The sequence below is a fragment of the Solea senegalensis genome, linkage group LG20 (assembly GCF_019176455.1).
Source record: "Solea senegalensis isolate Sse05_10M linkage group LG20, IFAPA_SoseM_1, whole genome shotgun sequence".
Classification (NCBI taxonomy): domain Eukaryota; kingdom Metazoa; phylum Chordata; class Actinopteri; order Pleuronectiformes; family Soleidae; genus Solea; species Solea senegalensis.
In genome coordinates, this window is record NC_058039.1 from 13343203 (window position 1) to 13355171 (window position 11969).

General features: G+C 39.2%; 1 protein-coding gene across 1 annotated transcript in view; it reads right to left on the minus strand.

Annotated features, from left to right (window-relative positions):
• Positions 1-1925, minus strand: part of macf1a (microtubule actin crosslinking factor 1a) — a 200950-nt gene extending 199025 nt beyond the window's left edge. Inside the window, exon 1 of the mRNA XM_044052296.1 lies at positions 1141-1925. Within this exon, the coding sequence (XP_043908231.1) occupies positions 1141-1234 (94 nt within the window). The 5' untranslated portion in view covers positions 1235-1925. The remainder of the gene's footprint in view (positions 1-1140) is intronic.
• Between the last annotated feature and the right edge of the window lie 10044 nt (positions 1926-11969).

Here is an 11969-nt window from a genome sequence, read left to right on the forward strand (position 1 = left end):
CTCATTGTAAAGTGATTTTTTTTAAGTATACAGCGTCAACCTTTCCGGCGCCCTGCAGGGCAGCAGCTTCCATGTTTGCAGGACAAACAGCAAACACAAGACGTGAAACATGAACCATGTGGGGGAATTCATCCCATGCGGGGCCACGGGTTAAAGGAGGAGCCCACAGGGGTGTGTGTGGGGGCTTCTTCATAATACTGCTTCTTCCTGTGGTGTCTCCAAACCACACACATGATTACAAGGGAGTAAGGGCAAGTGATTTGTCCCTGCCCGGTCAAATACAGAGGGTATATTTGGCCGTGATGAAGCCCAGCTTTGTTTATCCAAATGATTGATAATGTGAAACAATCCAAAGTATGAAACTGTGGCTGCCCAAGCACCCATTGACAGATAAAGTCTGTGAGCTACATACTTGAAGCTGTTTTCAACCAGTAACTGACAATCACTGGAGCTGTGATCAAATGTATAATCCCAGAGTGACACTTGGATGTGTTTGTCTGTTTATGAGCAGCATAAATCAAAAAGTTAGGTAGATATTTTGATGACATTTCCTACATCAATGGTCCAAGGATAAAATGCTCAGAATTTGGTGGTGATCGCAACAAGAATCACATTCAGAGTGTTCTGATACTGAGGGAAACTGCAGCCTTGGCAGAGGTTGGAATTCTCAAAGTGCTTTCGCTTGTAGGGCTGGGCCAAAAAATGAATCGATAAGCATGATATTATCAACTTCATCCAATGGCTATACTGTGCTATCATTGAACTTCTAAATGGAAGATACAATAGCTTCGAATACCTGGACAAGTGCTTGTTGTTTTCTGATCATAACGGACTAAATATGCAGCTAAATGGTTTCTTCACATTTAAAAAGCAAGAAAAAACTAAATATCAATGATCTGACATTTATCAACATCGAGAGAGTTAATTACTTTTTAAAAATGATAACCTTTGGCCATATAGTCCAGCCAAATTCACTATTTTGTGATTTGTTATAGTTGTTAATGGTGTTAAAACTACCTTAATTCCAACTGGAAGGTTACAAATATCTTAAAATAAAGGGTCCTGGCTACAAAAAATAACAATATTTTCAAATAAAATATATAAATATATAACATTAAACCATTAATTTAGCCGTTTTACCTTTATATCTCTCCAGCACATCCTCATAAGCCTTGGCAAACTCCTTTTCCTGCGAATGGTTTGTCGGCAGCAGACCCGGTATGAACCCAGCCATGGTGACTCTGACGCCGGCTTGTCAGAAGAGAGGGGTCGGCCTGCAGACTACCGCAGTGACCCGGTGCGCTGCTGAGAGTCAAGCCCCCGCTCAGGCTCCAGCCCCGGCTCCAGCTCTGTGTCTCTCCGAGACGTCCAAATCAAACAGCTGCCCGGGGGAAAACTAGAGCCAAGCTTGTTAGCTCACTTCCAAAAGCCGGTGTAGATAATCCTTAGGAATGATTGTGAATAAAAAAGGGCAACAAAAAATCTCCAATTAAAGCGTTTATGTAAAAATAATGACCCGTAAAAGACTCAAAAATGACGGTTACATAAACGTTATCTCTCCATTATCGCGGTGTGTGAGTGTTTGTGTGCGGGAACACACAGTCGCAGCGCTCGGTGTCTGCGTTCGCTTCCACCCGGCGATTCCTGCTTTATGAGGCTCCTGAATGAGTGAGAGGAAAGGGGGGGAAATCCTCCACACCCCAGATGAGTGTCCGTGGAGGGAGAAGGGGGGAGTAAGGGGGGTGGCGTGCCTTGTTTCCGTCCCCAAGTCGGCGGAGCTCCAGGCGAAACCGTATCCGGACTTGGGCTTCCTATTCCCGGCTCTGTCGGCGTCCTGCCGCCCGCATGCTTCTCCAGCCGTAATGGCCGCTTAAGTGTGACGCTCTGCGGTCTGTCCCTGCTTTTCTCATATTCTCTCTCTCCCTCTCTGCTCAGGTTTCTCAGAGGTGGCTCCTGCACCATCCGCGGTCTTCCATCTCTCTCTACCGGCCACGTCAGGAAGCTCTGCCGCAGGAATTCAACGAAGCTGCCGGCGGGAGGAGAGCCAGACAGCTAGCTTAGACTAGCTTACATCGACACCGGTGGAAAATGGAACCACAGCGCCCTCACATGGTGAACAAGGCTCAGCGACAGGGAACCACTCTGGACCAGACCACAAAATTATATAATAACAATAATACAGTTATTTTTCCTCTGTACTGTGCTTTGATCTGATTCACAACGACTGTATCTTCTTTAAAAGGACTCAATTTATAATCAGTGGTTAATTTCTGGTAGAATATCGCCCTAATTCATTTCATAAAATGTAGATTTTTTTTAAAATGGCAAAAATTGTGCTATTGAACTGTCGGTTTCATTACTATAAACAGTGTGCTATATATTTAAAGTCTGATTAATTGATTGGTTGTCAGGAATAAAAATATGTGAATATATCTCTATTCTGTAAGAGTTAAATTATACATTATTCATAATTATTTTTTTAACTATTTTAGAAGAAATTTTTAGAGACAGAGTCAAAGAGGCATCGCAACTCTGCCTAAAATTAATAAAATCAGGTTTGGATTGAAGACCTTTCATTTTATGGATGTGGTATTTTTCCTGAAAGATATATAAACTCAATCATATCGTCAACAGAGATTGAATCAGAATTGCAATTTAGAAACAAGACCATATTTTTAATATAGGAATTACTTCCTTTTACAAAGTCATCAGTGGATAATCTCAGCACACGACGACCATCCTGAGGTCAAAGGCCATGAAGACGACCCAGAGTCAGGTTCAGTGCCTTACATCCATCAGATTTGGTGTTTTTCTAAATATTTCCAAGCTTAATACAGTTACAGCAACTGTTGTTACTTTGGACAAGTTCAGTTTCCAAACATGTAAGAAGCTAAAAACAAAAGAGGTGTCCATCTATGTAAAGTTTCCAGAAGGAGTTCATTTAACAACAAGCACATACTGTTTTTGTCGTATCATGGGTTCAAGGGCCGAGCAATCGTCCCTGCAACATAAACCTTTCCCCTCATTATTCATAATGTCCTTTTTGCCATGACATTCATCAACAATACAAACCAGAAAAACACACACATACACACTGTTAAAGGGAAGAAAACAAGCAGTGGTTTGTAGCACAGCTTGTGTGTGTGTATGTGGGTTGTTGCCATGTGTGAACTCCTGACACACATGATGAATCAACAAGATGGAGGTTGGTGTGACCCTGGACTCAAGGTCCCACTAACATTTCATTCCCTGTACAACAAACCAGAGCAGCTGGAAAACTATTGGGTAAAAAAGATTTGACCCTAAATTTAACAGGTGTTACCACATAATTGGTGCAATGATGAATAAAGTAGGTGATATCTATGAATATACTGTAGATCAGAGCAAATCTGTCCAAAGAAATGTATATCTCCTCCTAGTGGTGGACAAGGGAAACCCAAATTTGACTAAACTAACCCTACAAAGTTTCTTTATCCCCTTATGTTCTAAAAATGTGCTTTATTTATAGTTTTTAGTCATGATGTTGACTCATTTTTTATTATCAAATCAAATTAAATATACTTGTTCATTGTTCACATGGGGAAAACAACAACAGAATACCAAAAATGTCCAAATCTCCCAAATTCAATATGATTTTATACATTATGAGTGCTTTTTGCTCAGGTGTGTTTATAGTTGGTAAAACATTTTAAAAAGTTTCTTCAGATTGCCTATAGGTTGTGCTGAAAAGGATATAAGACACTACTGTATTTCATCTTTCATTCTTATAGCCTCTGTACATACTGTAAGTTTAACATAGTAATGGGGGAAAAAAGCAGACAAAATGCTATGTTTTCTAAGAGTTAAAGCAAATAATACATTAAAATACACACAAAATCTGACCTTAAAACTTGTAAATGTGTACAAAAGTTAAGCAAAATGTGCGTGGCTGTAAAAGTAAACAAACACTGACAGTATACTAACAGTATACTGAATCATCTCTTTGCTTTGACTCAGTCTGCCCCTCCCGATGGTTTCCCCCGTGGCCTCTGCCCTCCTCCTTGTGTGTGCACAAGTGTGAGTCGTTGTTGTTGTGCGTCCGTGCCATCACACAGAGTCCAGCAGCTGTACCACGAATGTGCCAAAAATAAGGACATAAAGTCCTTAAACACAGCGGCACAACCGACCCACGCCTCAACAGCAGGGCTCCACCAAAACACAGCGCCAGCTCCAAAACAAAACAAAACAAGAAACACCCCAAAAACATCCAATCAACCGCAAATATTTCACATCCACACATCAAACGTCTCAACATGTTTCTCTGTCACTGCCTCTGGATGTTGCTAAGAAGCAGCAGCGCACCATGTAGAAAACTCTTAAAAACATCAAAGATATTAACTCTGTGCCTGCTTTTCTGTTTGTTAAAGCTGCTCAGTGCCCAAATAACCAGAAGACACAGAGCTGGGGATGGAATGAAATGACTGTGACGTGTGAGAATGACTTGGATTAGCACGCTATTTAGTTGCGTAACTTCTGGATTTTTTTTTTTTTGCAGACTCTGACCTTTGACCTGTGGGAATCAACTGTTAAGAGTTTAAGACTCTGACAGGATTCATGTTGAACCATTTCAGCAAAGAGTGAATATCAGTATCTAGATAGTTAGTTAGATAGATAGATAGATAGATAGATAGATAGTTAGTTAGATAGATAGATAGATAGATAGATAGATAGATAGATAGATAGATAGATAGATAGATAGATAGATAGATAGACAGACAGATTGATAGATAGAGAGATGTGATTATAGATTTGTATGTCTTTACAAATTGAAGAGGAAAAACATCAGTGTTAAATGAAGTTCCGGTGATTTTTCTCTGACAAGTGACGCAAAAGTACTCGCCCACATCAACAAGAGCATACAACTTAAAGGTTTACACACACTGGTTCCCAAACACTGAGTCGAGACCCACAGAGGGTCATGGGAGGCTTTTTTTGGGTCCCCTAAACAAATTTGCAGAATTTTCCCAACCTTTTAGTTAAGACTTGACATACAATTAAGTTATAATAATTTAACCAAACATATCTCAGAAAATCAACATGATATTAGGTGTTAGACATATACCTGTGGCAAACGTACTCTCGTCATCACTGTGATTTGGGTCGCAGTCGATTTGGGGACCCAGGTAAAAAGTGGGTCCCCACAAAGAAGTTTGAGAAGCACTGCCTTAAATAACACACATCTAATATTTGAGTTTACAGAACTCGGCTGTGTCTCCAGGAGAACAATAATAGAACCGGACTCCAGCATAGAGAGGCTGAGTGAACGTGGTCTGGACTCTGTGGAGGAGAGTCATGGTGTCAGAGACTCTGTAGAAGGACAGAAGACCTTCATCGTGATCCAGGTACACACTGACACCACCTGAGACTGTGGACAAGACAGGTTTGCTCACAGTGAGTGTAAAGCCCAGGATTTGTCGTTGAATCCAAACACACATTCCTCTGAACTCACTAATCTGATGATGTTCTTGTATGTGAGTGCGACACAAATTCCACCTCCCAGTAACAACGTCCAGTCAGTCTCTCTCTACTCAGGACCTGACCCCAGTGCGTGAATCTGTCCAGGTGTCTGGAATAAGACAGATTCTCCTCCATTAATGTGACTTTTCCTGAGACAATAACAGAGGTATGTGAGCTGTGTTTGGATCCAGAGTGATTTCCTGTGAATATCTGAAGAATTCAGCTCTGGTCTTGGGCTCTGGTTTTAAATGTGTGTGGGCCCTGGTCTACTAGCGTCATTGTCAGTGAGATGTCTGTCCATGTCTCAGTCAGCCCTGCAGTTGATGTCTGACCTTTGACACAGCTTCTGTCACATCCTCAAAGTATCTCAGAGGACGGACGTTGAGGCTGGATGAATATGTGGGGGGGCTGAGTGCTAACAGTGAGCGTTAGTAGAGGAGAAACTGGTTGTGATCCTGTGTGAGTGAGAAAACTCCACTCCACTCACTTCGGTTTTCTGCTGGGAGTTTCTTTTCTCCAGGAGACAGACCAGCTCAGCGAAGATATTCCCACTGTTGTCCACCGCTTCATCAGCAGAGCAATCGAGAGCCTTCAGGGTTTTTTCAACTTTTCTACTTTATTCATGGCTAAAAGTCAACTTTTCTTTCCTCTCTTCTTTCCTCTCTCTCTCCTCCTCCCCGCCCCACCCCACCCCCGTCCTTTCTCCAAAATCTCTTTTATTATTCCCCTCTTCATTAGCCTTTAAACCGACTCGATCATTCACTCCTCTCTCTCTTTCTCTTTGACAAACTCACTCCTCTTTTCTCCGGCTCCAAATTAAAATTCGGACACTCTCCCTCTTTCTGTGTTTGTTTTTGTCCCCCTTTTATTTCCAGTGTCCAGAGTCTCTCTCTCACCCCGGCCACCATTGCTTCTCCTCTCCATTTAAAACCATAGAGACGGAGGAGACCACATCGTCATGGCAACAGGGGAACAGCCTGGGCCTTTTGCTGAGGCTTCCTTTCAGCTGCCAGTAGAGAAAGGAATGTGGAAGAAAGAACAGCAGGCAGGACGGCGGACGCCTAAGTTACATGCAGGCACATTTGTGCGGGGTCCTGATGTTCACGTGCAGATAATACTGTGTCACTCTAGTCACACACACACACACACACAATTTAGTATGTTTTTCTTTATAGACTTTAACATTTCATACTATCATTATTAAAATAATGAAGCAACCTTTACAAATATTATGTTATAATCACCTTCTGTGTGTGGAGACAGCTTCATGATCCACAAAAAATTCCATTTAAAAATGTTAAATATGTTTTTGTCAGCAAATATTTTATATAAAGAAAAAGAAGCAATAAACAATCAGTGCATTCACAACATTGATCCATAGGGACTCTCTCACTATGCAGACTTTGTCACTATTTGTCACTTTGTCACTATTGCTGTAATAACTATGGCCACTAGGGAGCTTTTATCGCTTAAATGCAACATGTTCCAGTGTATTTGCTGAAAAGACTCAATTATAAAGTAAAGAGATTCATTTTCATTTTAGTAATAAAATCAGCAACATCATCAATGGCTACTTTATTCTCACCGTTCTTATCGGTCTCTGGTGACCTGGACCATTACACTACCTACTGCTACTATCACTGCAAACTCACACCTAATAATCGCTTTAGACATAAATAAAGAAAACCTAGCTTGAACAACAACAAAGCTAAAAATAAAACATTGTCAATGCTGACAATTGTTCATGCTGGGCTGAATTTGTTGTCATTATTTGCTTTTTTTCTGTTAATTGTGGGTTTGTAGCCATAAATAAATGAAATCCCTTTAACTTGTCAATGATGAAACACAGTTTCATTGACAGTCACACTTGGCTGGTGTAGAGGCAGAATCAGAGTGCCAGAGTCCAGTCAGGACGGCGGTGTCTGTCTTTAGCCTCTCCACACTGAATTGGAAACTCATCTCCTCACAATGCTGCATGTGTTTCCCTCTCTGCACTTCAATTACTTCACCCTGATCTCACTACTGTGTTGTACAAAAGCATGATGAGTTCTCACTGTCCATGCAATGGTACGTCCATCCACCCTTTCCTTTAATAAACGTCATCCTTCAGAAACATCGTGAGTGAATTTCTTTAAATTTAGAACAAATGTGAAGGTTTTATGACTTAAGAATCATATTACCGTTTGAAGATTTCATTAGATAATTATGAATTATTTCACACAAATGACTAATATAAGATGGAATTATGATACCTTACATACAAAAAAACTTCACCGTTTCATTATAATGTTCTGTGAAAGAAATTCTGGCTGTAATTATTATTTTTTGTGATATTTCTGTAGATATAGCTATTTTCTACTGTTGCATTCATTGTGGTAAATACAAACATGTATTTATTGTGTACACTAGCAGCCTAATGTATTCATTTTCCACATTCCAGCCTCTTTCTGAATGGGAATTGAGGTCAATGTAAACACTTCCAGTCCAAATTATGTAAAGTGTAATATCAACACAATAGACTTGACTTCACGCCTGAGTGAACACGAGACAAACCTCACACTGCAAGTAACCAGAAACATGAACCTTTACTAATCAGGACAAGCCAATACGATATTAAAAGATTTTCTCATCTACAACAGTCATTCATGGAGACTGGATTATGACTCACAGACTAACAGTTGTGTTTTTGTTTTAAATAATGTCTTATGATTAATGTAGCTACCATTTCTCTTGAAAATGTCTTTTTAACCTATTCAAAATAAAGGGTGAACACTAACCAACTCATGTTTTATTGCACAAACATTGTCTAACTTTCTATTTTAAACGAGGAATTCATCAATGTCTTTTATCTTGCTTTTCATGGAGAGCGCTGACTAACTAACATTAAATAAATGTACTTCTCACCAAGTGATGAGAACTTAAAGAAAACAGTTTGATAAATATGAAGCAGGTGTTGCAGCGTGCTAGCTTAGCTAAGCCTAGCGTAAAGGATGGGAATACAGGGTAAAGTGTGGCACAAAGACACTTTTATGGCTTTATACATTTCTGCAATGTAGCTAACGTGTTAGTTTGAGGACTTTTCTGTTATCTTTGGGCAAAGCTATGCTTCTTTTTAATCACTGTATTTAGGCTAAGCTAGGCTAACAGCCTCCTAGCTGCTACATCACACATATTTAAAAACAAATTTCATCAAACTCAAAGCAACGAAGTGATTTACCAAAATGCTTTTTGAATTGAAGTTCATGTTAGTGTTGAATCAAATTAAATCCATTTAAATCTGGCAGTGTGAAATTGGATTACCAACTGGGTGAAGAGGGCCTGAGATAAATTATATTACCAGCTAAAATGACTGTAACCCAATTACAATCTTAACTTCAGGCCCCTTGTCTTGTAGGATTACATTTACATTTTTACAGTTTTTATTATTTATTTTGCATTTAAATAAATAAATAATACTTGAAATTCTACTGTTTTGAAATGTCTTGTTATGTCCATTTTCAGTATTAGTGATTTATTTGTTATATGAGGCAAAGAAACCACAAACTATTCTCATTCAAGAATTGAAATATTTGACAACTTGTTTAAAACAGTTGAATTTAGTAATCAACTCATAATCGATTAATCATTACAGATACATGATAAAAAGGGCTTTGGATCAAATTCCTTCATTTGAAGAAGTGGAGAATCACCTTTTCAGAACACTTGCCACTTCATGAAATTTTATTTTGAAAAAAGAAAAATGCTTTATAATGAATCCAGATATAGACTCTGTTCTAAAACAAGCAGCCTTTTGGAAATGTTCACAGGTGAAAAGGAAGATTTCACAGCAGAATATTGGCAGTGTTATCAGGGTGTCGTCTCCGTATAAACCCCTGGGCGCTTTGTGACGACGCCAACATCAACTCGTCCGCTGCCGTCAAAAGCAGAACGATCTCCACGACTTGCTGACTCAGCCAAAAGGTGGCTGCCAGGAAACCTCCCTGTTTTAACAGCCGCTTTTCATAATTATAGTTCATATTAATGCTTAAATGTTATTGCCAAACACACAGTTATTCTCACACATGAATACCTGGCATCCCGACTCCCACCACACGCAATATTCTCCAAAAACATACACGAGTGGGAAGAGTGGGAAAGTTTAGAAACTACAGAACAGAGCAGCACTATTTTTTTTACCCCCATTTCTCATAGTAGTTGCTGAAATTATAATTAAATAAGTTAGGCTTTTAGTTGAACTAGGGTTTTGTATGACTGTGGCATTTTAGACTTTATGTTCCTTTTACTTTATTATATTGTGAAGCACTTTGTGATCTTTATCTGTGGAAAGTGCTACATAAATAAAATGGACTTACTTACGTATATGGAAATGAAAGAAAACTAAGGAAAAGATGAACAAGAATACAAATTATCAAAAAATATCAATTATTTCTACTCAGGACATTTGCTCCAAGTAGAAATAATAATGATATGAATGTCCAAGTCTGCCGTAACATAAAACATATTTTTCCATTTTATTTCATCTGATTCTATTTTATTTAATTCATTATTTTACTTTCATGATACTTTTAAATTTGTTCATGTTGTATTTGATGTTTGTTTTTTTTTCCTTTTAACTTTCTACTTTGTGGATCTATTATTATCCCAGCGTCACATTGACACACATTCACAGTCCCACAGATACTTTCATGTCCACTCTCCTCCACAAAATTCCCCTCACTCTCTTATTTTTCTAGCACAAACACACACATTCGCTGTCTGCATCACACAATTCCACTCAATTCTCTATAGATCAGCTTCCACGTTGGAGTTACTACGTCATCACTAGTTTCACAAATCCTTGATGACACTCTGAGTACAAACACACTCACGGATTTTTCGTCTTTAACCAGCTGTGAAAGTTGCTGATGACAAAGCCAGACACCGGACACAGAAGATAAAACAATCACTGCTCTCTGCCAAAAACCAATCCATGAAATGCAGGAAATATATGGGGATATCACTTATTTCCACACACAAATTCAAACACACAAACACATGCAGGAACCGTCTCTGTCAGCATCGTCCACTCGGCTGTGACATCGCCCCTTCTCCCTGTCCTGACCTTCAGGCTGTTACTGTTACTGTCCTCCTCCACATTTTTCATTCTTTCCACACACAAATGGTAGTAACAGTGTCAGCGGCATTGAAGCAGCTCTGCCAGTTTATAACAGTTTACTTCTCGCATAAATAAAAGACTGAAGCACACGACATTAGTACAGTTTGAGACAAAAAACGGGCACTAACAACCGTCTGAGAGTCAGGAAAAATCAGGAAAAATGGAGATGCTGTAACACGGCGATGATTCATGTCGACTTAAAACAGTCAAATGTAATCATGGATATTAAAGGAAAGCCTGGATTACACTGGTGTTTTCAATTTGTCCTGAAGCAATAAGGTTATTAATGTGGCCACTCTAATAACTTGAGAGTTGTGGTTTACTGTGAGAGTTTGAGATGAATACGCTGCTGAATAAACTGTAAAACCACTCTGGAATCAGGGCACGGCTCAACGCTGAGGCGGCAGGTGTGCAATCAAAGCCTCAAACAGTGAAATAATCGACGTGAGAGAAGACGACAGTAGCAAAGAGTGACACTAAGACTTTGTGGATCTGTATAGAACTTCACCTGCTTATAGATATTACCATCTTACATAAACATGACAACATTCATACACGGAACTTGTTAAATGTTAACTTCCCACGTCACATTTAATATATTGCCGCCAAATCCGTAATCTGGATCAGATCCAGATGAAACTTAGTCTAATGATAGAGTTTCTGGTCCTGCTTATAAATACCAAATTTCATTCAAGAGTTCTGACAGAGATATGATTTTGTTTTTTTACAGTTTTTCACCCATTATAATGACGGGGATTTCTTGAATATTCAACAACTCTTTGTTACGTCATCAGTGGGTCAATTCTTACCCAAAATATAATCAACCTACCCATCACAACAAATGTACACTGATCGGTCAAAACTGTGGACAGGAAGTTGCTAAGAGAAGGACAAAGTTAATAAATAAATAAACTACAAATAAACGAACTGACAGCACTTATTTTGGTTTGATTCTATGATGTGAAAAGTGGAAGTTTTGCTGTAATGTGGATTAAAAAGCTGGTTTTAAAGCAAAGAACGAAAGAGACAAAATTGGAAAATCATCTATTAGCTGCTTCTTGGGCGTTAAACTGAGTGTACAATGTGCATTAAGTATCCCTTAATATTAATTCCAGGTATATTAATTCACATCAATGCTCAGCCACAGCATTAACACCCATACATGTTGTGAGACAGGACAAGCTTTTCATGTTTTCAGCTTCCATATTAACAGCATTAGTCGTTATTATTACCATGTCATCTCTGGACACAGAGACATCACACACAGGAAAACTTCCCACAACAACCATGGTCTTCTGCCTCGTGACACCGAGCAGCC